Genomic DNA, 16,346 nt, shown 5'->3' with positions numbered 1-16,346 from the left:
ATCCAGCAGGTCAGTGGTGGAGCTTTCTCTCACCTCTTTTCCATCTCTTCCTTTGTGTCCCCCTAAAAAGACACACTAAGAAGTTCGAGGCCAGGTGTAATAGGTGGTTGAGGAGTTTATTTAGGGGAAGATAATTAATCATATTTGTTCTTCCTCTGAGGGAGTCTTCAAACAATACCAAAGGGCAAGGGAAAGGATGGGGGTCTGGAGGGGAGGGAGAAGGGCCACAGCCTGACTAAATGGCAACACACGGTCACAGGCACTACCAACATCACAGACACAGCAGAAGGTGTAGGATAGGGGCTCCAGACCGTCCTCCAACCATCCAGGGATGGGTGGGGGTGTGGAGGGAGGGAGGAGGCAAGAGAAGAGGGGGAGAGGAGTGGGCCAGCCCCACAGGCCCATTGGCTCTGTCCTCTGATTACCTATCTGTTCCGTCCTGGGGTTGGGCAAGGGTATATGTGGGAGCTTCTCTCTGGATCCCACCTCTGACCCTCGAAGCCATACCTCTCAGTCTCCCCAGGCCCCCTCAGTCCCTAGACTTTGCCAGGGATATTCTCCCTCATCCCTAACAAAACCCATCCCTCAGGCCCTAGCCACTGCCAAACCTGCCCAACTTTAAAACATATTTTCTTTACTGCTCCATTGTGAGGCGGTGGGGCAGGCTGTCCACTCTGAAATCCCAGGTGCAGCCTATTACTGAATCACCCTTCCAAGCAGCCTGCTTTAGAATCAAACTCAATCTCCAGAATGTTCCAAGCCACACCCCTTCCATAGACTCTGGTCCCAATCCAAGACCTGCCCACTCTGGAGCTTCACCCAAGCCTGGTTCAAACCCCACTCCCTCTAGAACTCTCAGGGTTCTTCCAAACTCTGTCCCCAGGTCCCCCAAGTCACACCCCTTCCATAGAACCAAGTCCTACTACAAGTCCTGACCACTCTGGATCGCAGTCAAAGCTGCAATCTTCCTAGAAACTCACCCACAGCCTCCTTCCAAGCTCCTTTCCAGAATGCTCTAGGGCTCCCCTCTCCTTTGGACTCCACTTTCAGTATGTCTGGAAATCAACCTCCCTGCTTACTAGTCCCCTCCACCCCAGAGCTCCTCTGCAAGACTACCTTGCGTCCCAAGTCCTTCAATCTCTGTCTCCCCCCCCCCCACTCAGGGTTGAATTTTTTGTAATGGCCATTGTTCAAACATTGCTGGAGAAATCAAGGCCAGAGAGTTGGGAGGAGGGGAGGGAAATAGGGGAGAGAGTCTGAAGTCAAGCCCACCCTCACCACACAGCCAAGCTCTGTCTCCTCCCTGTCCCTGTTTCAGATTCTTCCCCAACTTCAGGGCACAGAGAGGGGCCAAGGGATGCAGGGAAAGGGCTAAGGATAAGAGAGGCACCCACTAAAGATTGGGGCCCTAATGCATGAGGGGAGGGGAGTGGGGGCAGGGCTCAGACAGACAAATTATATATATATATATACAGTTAAGGGTCTCCTGGCTTGAGGGATGGAGACCTGGGGTGTAGGGGTGAGAAGGGGGGCAGGCCTTCTCCTGAGCTCTTGCCCCACCCATGGGGTCCTCCTGGGCTGCACTGACCTGTGGAGACAAAAGACACAGAAAGGAGAGGGGGTCCAGATACAGGTGGTACCTTTAAGGAGGGGCTGGGCTTCTGTGCTTTTGCCCTGGCTTTACCCTCTGCCTGACATGGCTTTTCTTCCTTTTTCCTTCACCCAGAGTCCTGGAGTCAACTTCATCCCAGCTGCTCCTGCTGGGAAGATATACCTTGCCCCACTAGGTTAGGTACCAAAGAAATTATGGTCCTCATCCCCCTAATCCAAAGAACTTTGTTAACGGGAACTGCTCTAGTCATTGGTTATAAACTATATTGAGGCAAACCAAGATTCTCATCTTTGTGGAGCTTACATTTTAGCATGGGAGACAGACTTCAAACAATAGCCATAATGTATAAAGTTATCTAGCATAACACAAGGTGACATAATAAGTAAAATGGAAACACAAAAAGTAGACCAGGGTGAGGGGTTTTGGAGTGCCAGTAGAGGAAGTAAGGTTAATATAGTAAGTAGGGTAGTCAGAGAAGACAACACTGAAAAAAAGACATTGGAATAGAGTTAAGGAGCCCTGGCCTGTGTGGCTCAGTTAGTTGGGTATCGCCCCATGCTCTGAGGGGTTGCAGTTTTGATTCCTGGTCAGGGCACATGCCTGGGTTTTGGGCTTGATCCCTGGTAGGGGGCATGCAGGAGGCAGCTGAATGATGTTTCTCTTTCACCCTTTCCGTTCTTCTCTCTCTAAAATCAATAAAAAAATGTTTTAAAAAAAGTTAAGGAGGGCCCAGCCGGTGTGGCTCAGTGGATGAGTGTTGACCCATGCACCAAGAGGTCACTGGTTCAATTCCCGGTTGGGGCACATGCCCAGGTTGTGGGCCCGAACCCCAGTGGGGGGCATGCACAGGAGGCGGCCAGTCGATATTCTCTCTCATCGATGTTTCTCTCTCTCTCTAAGAAATCAATAAAATAAAAACATTTTTTTAAAGTTAAGGAGGTGAAGGAATGAGCCATGCAGATAACAGGTGGGGGGGCATTCCAAGCAGGGGGAACAGCCAGTGCAAAGGCTCTGGGGTGGGACCATGTTTTGTGTTTTTGAGGAACAGCAAGGAAGTCAGTGGGGCTTGAGTGGAATGAGCTAAGGAGAGTGGTGGGAGATGATGTCAGAGAGGTAGGTAATGGGGTCACATGGGAATAGGTTGTAAGGACATCAGCTTTAACTCTGGATGAGGTGTAAATCATAGGAAGATTCTGAACAGAGAAGAATGAATAAAAAGTTATGTTTTTGCTATTATTTCCTCAATAAATGTTTCTTAACATTAATAGTGCTTTAAGTGATGTGTGTATAGCATGAATAAGTCATGGTCACATCTCCTAGTCTAGTGGGAGAGACAGTCAATAAATGTATAAACTATGCCCTGGCTGGGGAGTATAGTTGGTTAGAACGTCATTCTGATACACCAAGGTTGCAGGTTCAATCCTCAGGGCACATACAAGAATCAACCAATGGATGCATAAATAACTGAAACAACAAATTGATGTCTCTCTCTCTCCTTCTAAAATCAATAAAATATATATAAACTAACAATTACAAACTGTGGTGAAGAAAAGCACAGGGTACTATGAGAGAGGTAAGAAAGGGGACTTGTAAGGACCTGGCCAGGTGAGGTTATCAGTGTGTGTGGTTGTGAAACTCTAAGAGGAAAGTAAATACCAAGGTAAGGCCCTGAAGTTGGATTGTGCCTGGAACACAGAGGTGGCCAGTGTGGCTGGAGTAGTGTGTGTGTGTATGTGTGTATGTGTGTGTGTGTGGGAGGTGGTAGGAGGTGAGAGGTCAGAGAAATGAGGAGGGCCCTGTGAAGCCTTTGACTTTCAATCTGAGTGAGATCAGAACCCTGGCAGAGCTCTGAGCATGAGGAAGGTGGCCTGACTCAAGATTTAATGGGATCCCTCCCAATACGGTGAATGGAACAGAACGGGAATGGAGTTAGAAACTTTAAATGTCTGGGGGAGATGACAGTGAGAAGTGGGAAGATTATAGATTATATTTTGAAGGTAGAGCCAAGGATTTTTTGATGAACTAGATGTTGGATGCGTAATACACTCCCTCCCTGCTCGTTCCATCCTGGCCAAGTGCCAGAAGCTACCTCCACCCACGTGTTGCCAGCTACTTACCTTTCCCCTCTCACGCCATCCACCCCGCCCCTTCTTCCCATTTCCCCCCCCTCATGTATGAGGGAAATCTCTTTTTATTTTTCAGGTCAGGCAAGAAGGGCAGTAAGCCTTTCCAATGCCCCCGCCCATCTCTTTTTCCTTCTTTGAAATTCCACACCACCTCCCCCCACCTCGAGAGTTTGGGAGAGGTGGCAGATCTATCACCTCCTCCCGGATTGATGAGCTTGTTTGACTTTCATGATCCAAGCCAGTTTACCCTCACCATCTATTGGCCTTATCATAACATACTGGCTTATCAATCACTTCTAAAACCATTTCCTCTTCCCTCCACCGCTCCTATGCTCCGCTGATTCGCCACTATGTTAAGTCCCCTTGTTATTCCCTCCTTTCATTGGTTGCTCTGCTGGTTTCTCTGTCCTCTGCCTTCCCGCAGAACTGCACTTCTACCTCTCCCATTGGCTCTTCATTCTTCCAGCATGTAGCTAGCTGCGCCTCTGTGTTGGCTCCTTCAAATTCCCACCCGCACTTGTCTGGCTAGCGTCTCACATACTGTTTACTGCGGACTCTTATTGGTTCACTGATCCGCCCATCTTCTTCCAGGTACCCTCATTGGCCACACAGCCCGCCCGTCACTCACCAGACTACATCTGATTGGAGAAGGAGGTGGGCGCACCCTGAGGGCCGTAGCCTTGCTGCCCGTAGTCGCCCTGAGGCCCGTAGCCACCGCCACCGCCGCCGGCGGGTTGCCCGTAGTCGGGCTGGTAGCCTCCCTGGGGCCCATAGGAGTCCTGGGGCCCGTAGCCACCAGGGCCTTGCCCGTAGCCTGCCTCCCCGTAGGCGTCCCCAGGCGCCGGTTGCTTCTCGGGGGCACCGGGAGGCGCGCGTAGGAATGGGGCAGCCCAGCCTGTCTCCTTGAACACGAACCACAGGTTGCCGAACCAGAGCACCAGGTTCAGGAAGCCGAACACCTGCGGGGAGATAAAGCCCGGCTGTCGTCCCAGGCCCATTGCCTCGGCGGCCTCAGGTAACGTCGAGACAGCGCGTGTTGGACATGGATCTGCAGGCCTCCAAAAGGTGGTTGTTTTTGAAACCCAGACCGCCAAGTCCCAGCGCATGAACATCAGTGTGCAGAAAAATCACCTCGAGGGGAGGGGTAGGGCTTGTTAAAATTCAGATTCCTGGGATGTTGAGATTTAGTAATATTACTTACATTTGTTTATATATTTACACATTTATGTGTTACATATGCACGTTTATACATGCATAAAATATAGTAAACAAATCTAAGTTTGTGATACAATAAAATATTAAGCATAAACTTTGATTAAATATATAAATGTACCCCTAATGAATGTGTAAGTGCGTATATATGTATACACAAATATATGTATAACTACACATGTATACAGTATGCAAACATACTATTATATTAAGTACGTGTTTTATAAATACAAAATATGTTTTATATGTATATAAAATAAATATATACAAGATAATCCAATTTTGGGACAGGAAGTAATAACTCCACTTTACAGTTGAGAAACTGAGGCCCAGAGAGGCTCAGTTGCCTAAGGTCTCACAGCCAGCAAATGACAAGAGAGTTGGGATCTTTAACTGTACCACTTGTATATGACTTATATATGCCAGGCCCTTTTAAAAATATTCTGTATTATTAGCTCACTAAATACTGAACTTTGGAACAGGACCTAGTCTTAGTTTTCAATTTACATGCTGGAACTGAGGCCAGAGAGGCTGAGGAACTTGTTTCAGGTCACAGAACTTGCAAGTGGCAGAACTGGGATTTGAGCTCAGACAGACTTCGACCAGTAGGGGGCGTCCAGGTGGGAAATATTTCAAGTTACTCATTCATTTTGCATATAAGAAAACAGGTTCGAGAGGGTATTGAGTTGCTGGAGATTTTACATGACTAGGCTGGAGCTGGGATCCAGGTCTCCCAAATCTAACTGGACAGAAGATCTCATGTTCCCCTTTTGGGGACAGTTTGTGGTGTCACAGTAGTTACAACTGCTATCTAGTCCTTCAAGGCTCTGTTGTTAGTATGCCTTCTCTGGGGAGCCCTCTTGGATATCTGAATTCTCTCATTCTCTCTCTCCACCACACTCCATGCCAGACTGTAAGTGACCCAGTCCCCCTCCCCAACCAGCCTGGCCAGTGTCCCAGGGCTCACCACAGAGGTGTTGAGGCCGGAAGTCACAGGGTCTCTAATCTCCTTGCATGTATTCTCCTTCTGTTGGCAGCTAGGTATCCCCTTGATAACGGTCTCTGGGTCCGTGGCCATCTTCACATCTGACAGCCCCTTGGCCCATGCCGACGAGCTAACCAGCCACATGAAGGCAAACACTGCAGTGGCCAGGAAGTCCTAGGGTGGGCAGGGGAGAGGAAGATGGCACTGTGAGTGGGCTGCTTCATGCTGGGTCGTGGGGCCTTCTCGGACCACAGGCTTTCTTGGGAGGTAGGGGTCCCTCAGAAGAGGTCTGTCTATCCCCTGCCTTTTCCCCAACACTCACTTGAAGGTGGCCCTCCTAGCTTGAACTTGTGCATGACACAGAGGATGTGGGAGTGTGATTGTGATATATTGGTGTAGGTGTAGTGGGATTCTGGGGGATGGTTGTCGAGTCTGTGGAAAGTACTGTGTCTTTCCACTTTCGTCTGAATGTGGGAATATGTGTAATTTTGTGTCTGGGATGAGGGTGTATGAGTACAACTGTGTAGGAATCAATGTGTCTGTGTGGCCTAAAAAGCATGACTGTCACAGTGAACCTCTGTATGCTCCTTCTTTGATCTAGACTGTGTGGTTGTGTGAGAGGGGACAGGTTTCCAGGTGTAAGCCTGTCTGGGACTCTGTATGTGTGTCTCTGTCACTCTGTGGTTTAGTGTTCAGCAGCAGCAGTAACATGTATGGCTGTTATGGTGGCTGCTTGCATGTGGGCCTGTCTGGGATTTGGTGTGACCTATGAACATGGCTGTTTCCCCAAGGCTCTGGATCCCCTGGCTCCCGCATACAAGTGGCTGTGGGGGCTCACCAGCACGGGCCCTTTGTTGTTTTCTCGGTACTTGTTCTGCAGAAAAATGTAGGTGGCCAGAGCCCCCATGGAGTAGAGGAAGGCAAACACAGCCACGGTGACAAAGAATTCCGCTGATGAGGAGTAGTCCCCTAGTAGGAAGACTTTGGAGGTGCCTCCTCTGCAATCAGGTGCATCAAAATATACTTGGTGCAGCCTGCAGAGAGAGGTAGGCAGGTATGGCCCAGACTTTAAGAACCCACTCCTCCCTCCCCACTCCCCCCTGCCCAATCATGAGTCCCCCAGATTGACAAGGTTCCCGGAAGAGGAGGAAATAACCATCCACAGAGCACCTACTATGTACCAGTCACATTTCATTGGTTGCCCCTAGTGTTCCATGAAATAAGTTTTATTCATCCCTCATTCCAACAGAGGCACCTTGGCCACTTGGTTATTCATAGAACATACCAGGCACTCTCCCACTCTAGGATCTTTGCACTGGAATGCTCTTCTAGATATCTTTATGTCTTACTCCCTTCATCTCCTTCATGCTTTGCTCAATTGTTTCTTTCTCAGCGAGGCCTTTCCTGATCTTACTATTTAAAATTAAATTCAACCATTCCCTGTCAGCACTCCTTAGCCCCCTTCCTTGCTCCATTTTTCACTGTAGCAGTTATACCCCGTCTGACATACCATTTTTTTTCTTGATTTTTGCTGTAATTACAAGAAGGCAGGGCTTTTTCTTCTGTTTTGTTCACTGTTGTGTCTCTAGGGCCTGAAACAGTGCTGCTGCATAGTACACACCCAATGTTTATTTAATGTAATGTATAGAGGCGGAAACAGGCTCAGTGAAATGCATTAACTTAACTAAAGTCACACAGCTGGCGAGGTAATGGTAGAGTTGGGATCTGAACCCTTTGTTTTCCCCTTATATTACATTGACTCTTCTTCCATCCTCCTTCAGGTCCCCAAGAGAAAGAAATGTATGCATTGCAGAGAACCCAGAGACTACAAAATAGGAAGAAATAGACTGATAGGAGGGTAGAAGGAATCCTGGAACAGGATGTGTGTATTTGAGGGGGGAAATGCTGATTGGTAAGGCATGGGGCTAAGGCCTTTCTTGTGGTGTGATGGAGGAGGGGGTCACAGGTAAAAATGTGTGTGGGAAGGACTGTGGTGAGGTCACAGAGCTCTCGCCTCAGATTGGGGCACAGGATCCTGAGACTGAGCAAATGGTGCCAGTGCCCTTGTGTAGCAAAGGTCCCAAGGCTTACACTTGTTTATCCCCCACTACTTTGCATAAATGCCTCATTTAATGACCCTCCTCTTGCAGTTCTCTAAAGCAGACATTATGATACCCATTTACAGATGAACAAACAGAGGCTCGGTAAGATTAAGTTACTTGCTCAAGGTTGTGCAGCTGCTAAATGTTGGAGCTGGGAGTTGCTGGGTTTCTAGAATGCTAGGTTGGGAGCGGGAGTATCCAAGGGGGAATGAAAGGCCCTTGGGGGTATTGGGAGGGTGGTGGGTTGGTCAGGGGGACCCATGGCACAGACTTTTTTCTGGGAGACTTGTGGGTAAAGGACAGATCCTCAGGATCTGAAGTTGTAGGCATGGGAGGTGTTGGGGGAATGACCAGATTTTTGTGATCTTCTGGATTCTCCAAGGGCCTGCTGTCAGCACTATTCCATGCTGCCGACTCCCTCTCCTTCCCCAAACTCTCATTCCTGGGTTCTGTGAACTGTGAATCCTTGGTTGCCCCCTTGCCTCTCAGGCCACACCTCTCTGGTACCTCCTTTTCTTTTGACCATTGCTTAGGGCCTGTGCTGGGCTTTCCTGTCTTCACTCTGCCCTTTCACCCTGGGTGATCTTCTGAGCCTCCATTTAGCCTTAGTATTCACCCCTCTCCAATTTCCAACTCAATTAATGACCTCTTTCCTGAGTCCCTTGAACTTATTTATTTTCTTTATGTTAATAAACACGTATGGAGTGCTTATTGTGTGCCTGGCATTGTGCTAAACACTTTACAAGTATTAATTTATTTAATAATCATCATAATGCTATGAGTATTATCCCATTTTACAGATGAGGAAATTGAGATCCAGAGCAGTTATGTGATTTGTCCAAGTAGTGGAGGAGCCTCAGAAGCCTCTATTGGAATTTTGTCTATGAGTCTCTGTCTCCCTACCAGCCAGGAGGTAAACATCTCCTTGAGGGGAGTGACCTTGCCTGCTTGGGCTCACTCTCATGTATCTAATACCCAGCACAGAGTATGAGCTCAATAAATATCAGAATTGTTTAATTGGGTTTAATCATCCCCTATAGCTAAACAGCATCCCCTCATTATTCTCTATCATAAAACCCTGCATGAGGATCCCTTCCTTGAATTTTTCCCAATTTGCCAAATTATCCTCTTTATTAATTAATTTGTTATTAGTGTTGGCTCCATGAGGGTAGGGAGCTTGGTCTGTTTTGTTTACTGTTATGTCCCCTGCACTTTGATCAATACTTGGCACATAACAGAATCTCAAAAACATGTGTATGGAATGAATGAATGGGTATTAATATTGGCTAACATTAGTTGAGTACCTACTGTGTTAAGGTTATATATATATATAAAATATATAATATATAAGGATATATATATATATATATATATATTTTTTTTTTTTTACTTTTACTTTTGAACCTTGTTTATTGCCCATCACCTGCCCCTCCACCTCACTAGAACGTAGCCAGAGGGCAACAGCCTATGCCTGTCTTATTATTATTTTTTTAAAAGTGAAAGAGAGTTTATTAGTGAAGCAGTAGGACAGGAATAAAGCTACTCCACAGGCAGAGAAGCCTATGCCTGTCCTGCTCACCACCTGTCATAGAGGTCCAGAGCAGTGCCAGGCAAAAGGTAGGTGCTCAGTGCATATGCAGTGACCTGACTGGGTATGGTCTCCTGAGGTAGGGGCTGGGCAGGAGCCATTGGGGAGGAGATGTTGGCAGGTCCCACCTTATCTCCATCCTCTCCCAGGTCTGTTGGGGTCCCAGGGGTGGGCTAGGGTGGGGGCACACCTGAAGGGGTACTCGAATTCAACCTCGATGTTGAGGAGACTGTGGGTCTTGTTGGCACAATCCACGCTCAGCTGGAGCTCCCCACTGTAACTGCCGCATGTGGCAAAGGCGAAGATGGCAAAGACCTTGAGCAACAGGGATGGGGATGGCCACGGTGAGCCTGTGTGCACCTGGGATGGGGGTGCCCTCCTCTGGACAGATTGGGGCCCAGCACAGGCAGCAGCAGATGGAATGGTCCCCGTCTCCACCCCCTAATCAGGGCTTGTCAGGCCCAAGGACAAGCTGATTACAGGGGTGTGACTGTCTCTTCCTGTCTTTCTCCTAGTGTCTCTCTCTGTCTATACCTCTCAATGCTCTGACCCCCCCCCTCCTTATCTCTCTTTTCTGTCTCAATCTCTCTATTTCTTTCTTTCTTTCTTTTTTTTTTTTTTTTGGGAACGTGCCCCTAGCGGGAACCGAACCCAGGACTCTCTGGTCCACAGGCCAACGCTCCAACTGCTGAGCCAAACCGGTCAGGGCTCAATCTCTCTATTTCTATGTCTCCCTGTGCATTTCCATCTGTCCCTGTTCTCTCTGTCTCTGTTTCTCTCGGTATCTTTATTTCTTTATGTGTCTTTGTTTTTCTCATGTCTTTTTGTCTCACTGTATCTCTGTTTCTCTGCCACTGCCTCTCTTGTATCTCTGTCTCCCCGCCCCACTCTCTGTGTGAATGTATGTCTCTCTCTATGTCTTTCTGTTTCTCAGTCTGTCTGTCTCTATCTCCCTGCTGTCTCTCACTTGGTCTCTGTATGGTGCTCTCTCTCTCCCCCTTGTGACTCTCTTTCTCTGTGTATCAGTCTCTCTTCTCCTTTTTTGGAGTGTCTCTTTTTCTCTGCCCCCCCCCCCATTTTCATTTTCTGCCTCTCTTCTTATGTCTATTTCTCTTTGCATATCTGTTCTTTGTGCATCTTTCTCTGTCTCTTTTTTCTTTGTCTCTTTCATTTGTCTCCTCTCTCTTATATCTCTGGTATCTCTCTTTCCTCAGTATTTCAATCTCTATCTCCATCATTCCCTGTCTCTCATTCTATCTGTCTTTTTCAGTCTCGGGTTTTCTCTTGGCTTTGCGTCTCTCACACAGCAACCTGCTTCAAGCTCCACCTCCCCTGCCTCTCTCTCACCTCAGGAGAGGAGATAGGACGTCACAATCTTCCACTTCACAATGGGGGTAGTCTTGGCCTTATGTGATGTCACTTCACAGACCATCCATTCTCTGGTCCCAAACCCCCAGGATTTCACCCTGGAGTACAATTCTACCATCCCCTTCTATCCCCAATCCACCCATCCATTCCTTGCTCCCCACCCTAACTCCACCCCTGCTCTTCCAGATCCCACTACCTCCCTCCCTCTCTCTCCCAATGGCCCAGGCCATACTCACCCATTGCAGAATCTTCACAAAGCCAAGGGGCTCCTTGACCACCTGGAACTGACCCCCAGCCACCAGCTAAGAAGAGAAATGGTGGGGAGGGGATGGGGTTGTTGGGGGTGGAGAGGGAGGTGAGAGGTGCCACTAGGTGATGACCCCTGGGGATAGGGCATGTGACCTCCAAGAGGGAGTGAGGACATTCGTTTGGAGAGGGGGTAAGAAGGAGAAAGTGACATTTTGGAGAAGGTGTGGGTACACCTTCTCTGAGAGAAGATCCTGGGGGTTCACAATTGGGGAGGTCTGGGGAGATGGTGAGATAGATGGTAGAGGGGTTCAGGGATGAGGAATATAGGGTAAAGTCAGGATGAGTTAAGGAAGGGGAGAAGGTCTGAAATGGTAAAGGTGAGTCAGATGGAGAAAGGGATTGCGTAGAGCGAGTGAGGAAGGAGTGAGGAAGGAGTCGGGGTTCATTAGGGTGGGGGAGGGGGTCTTGAATGGTGAAAATGAGTCAACAAGGAGGGAGTCAGGTTGGTGGTTGGCTAGGGTGGGGGAAGGGTCTGCAGCGGTAAACGTGAGTCAGATGGTGGTAATGGTGGGGTCTGAGGTGATGAGGGTGGGGAGGGGTTGGTACTGGTTAGAGAGGGGTGAAGTTCTAATGTGTTGAAGAGTGAGATGGCAGAGGGTCTAGGCTGATTAAGGTGGGGGAAGGCTGGGACAGGGCTTCATTAGATATATCCTGGGGAAGGGGAGATTAGGGGTTTTGGAGAGGCAAAACCTGATCAACCTCCTTGGTCTGTTCTGGGGGAAGGAGTGGTTCTCTACCGGGTACCATTTCTGTTTGGGAGGGGCAGCTGTCAGCCCCCCCTCCCCCGCCCTCAAGCCTTCTGTCGCTCTATTTCCTGGCTCATCCGAAGCACCCCCATCTTTCTTCTACTCTCCCCTCCGCTCCCCATTGCTGTACCCGAGCCCCAAGACTCTCTCTTCCTCCAGTAAGGAACCCAGCTTGTGGCGGCTCCCCGCTGCGGCAGTGAGGACCCATGGTCTTCGCTGCGGCAAAGGGCGCACTCCTTTTCTCCACCTCCCTCTTCCTCCCCTGGTCTGCCGCAGACCCCAGCCCCAGCGTTGGGGTCGGGTGTCTGTTACTAGGACCCTGGTCACCACCTCTCAAGAGTCTGCGAATCCGCTGCAACCCCGGCTGGGGAGGCCCTGCGGCATCGGGATCTGTCCGCGGTGCTGGAACCCGTACCTGATTCACCACGTCCATGTCGGCCAGCAGCAGCATCAGCAATGCAGGGGGCGGGAGGAGCCTGCTAGCAAGGGCGGGTACAGCGAGGGAGGGAGGGCACGCAATCGTCAGAACAGCAGAGACAGCCGCAGCTCCTCCTCTTGCGCCCCCACCTTATTGGCCACCACGCTTGCGCACAGTGGCCTAGCTTAAGTCTGGCCGAGCTTAAGTCTCTGGCGGCCATTCCAGCCCTGAGGCTGGAACCCTGAGAATGCTCAGAGAAGATCCATCTCTGAAAACACAGATAGAGGACTAGGGAGAGGAGGACCATGGAATCCTACAGTATGATATTTTACCAGGCCCTTTACTGAGTTTGTTGAATGTGTTCACTCATTTAATCCTTACAACAGCTCTATGTATGTGGTAGGGACTATTAGCTCCATTTTTACAGATGAGGAAAACAAGCCCCCAGAGAGGTTAAATGACTTGCACAGCTGGTAATTGGCAGTGCCCAAAGTCCCTGAAATTTAAACATAGTTCAAAGTCTTGAGGCTTTTCTGCATTTTAAGCACATCTTAAAACCCCTCCCCCTTCCAACCATCTTCCCTATTTCTCTCTTCCTCTTAAGTTAAATTCTTGCCTACTCTAACTCTACACTTTTTGTTGTTGTTAATCCTCACCCAAGGATATTTTCCCATTGATTTGTAGCGGGGGGGGGGGGGGGGGGGGATGGAGATAGAGATCTCTCACAAGGACTGGTTGCCTCCTGCATGACCCCAACAGGTGGTGATTGAATCTGCAACCCAGGTACATGCCCTTGACTGGGATGGAACCTGTGACCCTTTGGTCCACAGGAGGATGCTCTAACCGATAAGCCAAACCAGTTGGGGCTCTATTCCTCAGCTCTCTATTAATTGCACTACCCCTTTCTCCATGCTACTAAAACTAGGCCCATGAAAGTCAGTGGTGATTGCCATGTAATAAAATCCAGTGGGGGAGGGGGGGAAGGGGGGATATCTGTAATACTTTCAACAACAAAGACAAAACAAAACAAAACAAAAAACCCAAAATCCAGTGGACAAATACAGTTGGAATTTAAGATGATCAACCTCACCCATACTAAAAGAAGTGTATGTAAAACTGCTAAGATAGCCCTGGCCAATATGACTCAGTGGCTAGAGTGTTGGCCTGCGGACTGAAGGATTGCACGTTTGATCCCAGTCAAGGGCATGTGCCTGGGTTGCAGGTTCATCCCCAGCCATTGGGAGTCAGCCAATCGGATGTCTCTTTCTCACATGGAAGTCTTTCTCTCTCTCTCTCTCTCTCCCTCCCTCCTTCCCTCCCTCCCTTCCTCCCTTCCACTGTCTCTAAAAATCAATGGAAAAAATATCCTTGGGTAACATAAAAAAACTACTAAGATACTCCTTTTCATCTTTGAGGATGGTGAATATAAAAAAGTGTGATAGCCCTGGCCAGTTTGGCTCAGTGGTTGGAGCATCGGCCTGTGGTCCAGAGAGACCCGGGTTCGGTTCCTGCTAAGGGCATGTACCTTGGTTGCAATTTGTCCCCGGCCCTGGTTGGGTCATGCGGGAGGCAGCCACTCGATGTGTCCCTTTCACGTTGATGTTTCTCTCTCTCTCTCTTTTCCCTTCCACTCTATCTGAACAAAAAATGGAAAAATGTCCTCAGGTGAGGAATAAAAAAAAGTGTGATAATGCTCAGTATTGGCAGGTTGCCCAGAAATAGATTCTCATAAGTTGCCCATGGAAGTTAAATTGGTATAACCTCTGTAGAGTGCAATTTGGCAAAGTCTAGCAAACTAAAAAATCCATATACTGTTTGGCTCATCATTTACATTTATAGGAATTTATCTTACAGATAGATTCATACATGTGCTAAAAGATGTATGTATAAGATGATACACTACACTGCAGCACTGTTTATAATAAAGAGTAGACACTCCCAAGGTGTTCATTACTGGTGGTCTGTTCAGGTAAACTCTGATACAGCTACAAAATGGAGAAATATACAACTGTCACTAATAGTATGGTGACATGGGCCCTGGCTGGGTAGCTCAGTTGGTTAGAGCATCATCCCTGTGCCAAGGTTTCGGCTTTGATCCTCGGTCAGGGCACATACACGAATCAACCAATGAAAGCATGAATAAGTGGAACAACAAATTGATGTTTCTCTCTCTCCTTCCCATTCTCTCTAAAATCAATAAAAAAATAATATGGAGGTATGGGATGATCGGCAAGATACTGAGTTAAGATATGCAAGATGCCAAACTGTGTGGTGATTGTGTGCAAAGAGAAGGGAAGGATTATATCATACTTATAGAGAGAATAACTAATATCAAATTGTGGCTCTTCTGTGTTAAGCACTGTTCTGAGATCTTCATGTGTATCACTCATTTAAATCCTCATGGCAACCCTATGAGGCAGGTACTACTACTATCTTCATTTCACAGGTGAATAAAATAAGGTGCAGAGAGGTGAAAGAATTTTCCTAAGGTCACACAGCTGGTAAATGGTGAAACTAATATTTGAACCCAGGAAGTCTGGCTCCAGCATCTGTTACTCTTAGCCACTAACTTATCAGAACAGCATCCTATACATGTATAAAAGATATCTGATAACACTGGTTGCCTCCAGAGGGAAGGGAAACTTTTCATTGTGTATCCCTTTGTACCTTTTGAATTTTGAATCATCTGAATGTATACCTATTTTTTAAAAAACACACACTCAAATTCACACAAATATGTAATGGATACTTCTCAGTTATTGTCTGTATCCAGACAGGAGGGGAGAAGAGCATGGATCTTGACATTTGATTGCTTGAATTTAAATCCCACCTCTAATATTTATTCTGTGTGACTTTGGACATGTAAGATATTTAAAATGATACCTATAGGATTGTTTCACTGATTAAAGAAGATCATCATTGTAATGCATTTAGCACAGGGCCAAATAAATGGTTCATTTGACCTCCTACACATCTCTGGGATCCACTCACTTCTCACCATCTCCTCTGCCACCTCCCCTGGCTAAGGTGACCATTGTTCCTGTCAATTTTAGCATCTCCAGTCTCTTTCCCCTCCCTTCTGTTTTCAGCACTGCCATCAGAGCATCTATTTAAAATGCAAAGTTAACCATGTCACTACCCTGTTTTTAGGAAAAGCCCCAGGGTTTTGGGCCTGGCATTGAAAGGCTCTGCATCATCTGGCCTCAGGTGGCCTCTTCCACCTTATCCCTTAACAGTTTTCTTTCACTTTCTATATCCTGCCTATGACTTGCTGTCCCCACAATACACCAGCCCAACCACTCCAAGCCTTTGTTTCAAGGCCTAGTGCAACTCTATATTCTGAGTCCCAGTCTCCAATTCTGGTTTTCTTCACCTTTCAGTAGTGGCTCGATTGACACAGATTATACAAATGAGAAACTCCTGCTTTGACTGCTGGGAGGAGATCCTAGGTCAGGCCCTTCCCAGTGGTGGCCCCATCCCATGCCACTCCCAGCACTGCCTTCGGTTCCTTTGGAGTGGGGCTGGCTGCCACTTTGGACAAGCCATATCACATGTCTAAGCCAGCTCAGTTTGCTCTGAGGGAAACCCAGAATAGTGCCTGGTACAAAGTAAGTGTTAGATAAACCTTCACTGAATGAATGAGATGCCAAAGGTTGGGGAATGACTAGAGGTAGGGCAAGAAGCAGAAAGAGGAGCTCTGGGATATGTGTGAGAGGAGAGTGGGTTACTCTTAGCTAGTGTCAGGAAAACTTAGTGGGCTTTGAGTGGGTTCTGGGCAGGGAGCCCCATCCTTTGCTATCACCCATATCTTCTGCCAATGGATTTAGGTTTTCTTTTTCTCAGGCAGAACATGGGATGTGGAAGACAGGGTGATCACAAT

The 16,346-nt window shown here is 47.9% G+C and overlaps 1 protein-coding gene across 1 annotated transcript; it reads right to left on the bottom strand.

Annotated features, from left to right (window-relative positions):
• Nucleotides 1–1,477: 1,477 nt before the first annotated feature.
• On the bottom strand, nt 1,478–12,521 carry LOC118635607 (synaptophysin). The gene is made up of 7 exons (XM_036270250.1): nt 12,464–12,521; nt 11,230–11,295; nt 9,816–9,940; nt 6,774–6,969; nt 5,918–6,109; nt 4,367–4,697; nt 1,478–1,588 (listed from the first exon to the last, which is right to left on the bottom strand). The coding sequence occupies exons 1-6, from the start codon at nt 12,497–12,499 to the stop codon at nt 4,371–4,373; spliced, it is 942 nt and encodes a 313-aa protein (XP_036126143.1). The 5' UTR covers nt 12,500–12,521; the 3' UTR covers nt 1,478–1,588; nt 4,367–4,370.
• Between the last annotated feature and the right edge of the window lie 3,825 nt (nt 12,522–16,346).

The sequence above is a fragment of the Molossus molossus genome, unplaced genomic scaffold, assembly GCF_014108415.1.
Source record: "Molossus molossus isolate mMolMol1 unplaced genomic scaffold, mMolMol1.p scaffold_m16_p_2, whole genome shotgun sequence".
NCBI lineage: Eukaryota > Metazoa > Chordata > Mammalia > Chiroptera > Molossidae > Molossus > Molossus molossus.
The sequence above is the reverse complement of the archived record's forward strand: the minus strand, read 5'-3'. Positions and strand labels throughout refer to the sequence as shown.

Excerpts from the sequence above, each read along its gene's own strand:
- LOC118635607 (XM_036270250.1), bottom strand. The coding sequence starts at position 12,499 with ATGCTGCTGCTGGCCGACATGGACGTGGTGAATCAG. Across the intron at positions 11,296-12,463 it reads ACATGGACGTGGTGAATCAG|CTGGTGGCTGGGGGTCAGTT; the intron begins GTACGGGTTCCA and ends TTCTCTTCTTAG. Across the intron at positions 9,941-11,229 it reads TTGTGAAGATTCTGCAATGG|GTCTTTGCCATCTTCGCCTT; the intron begins GTGAGTATGGCC and ends CTGTTGCTCAAG.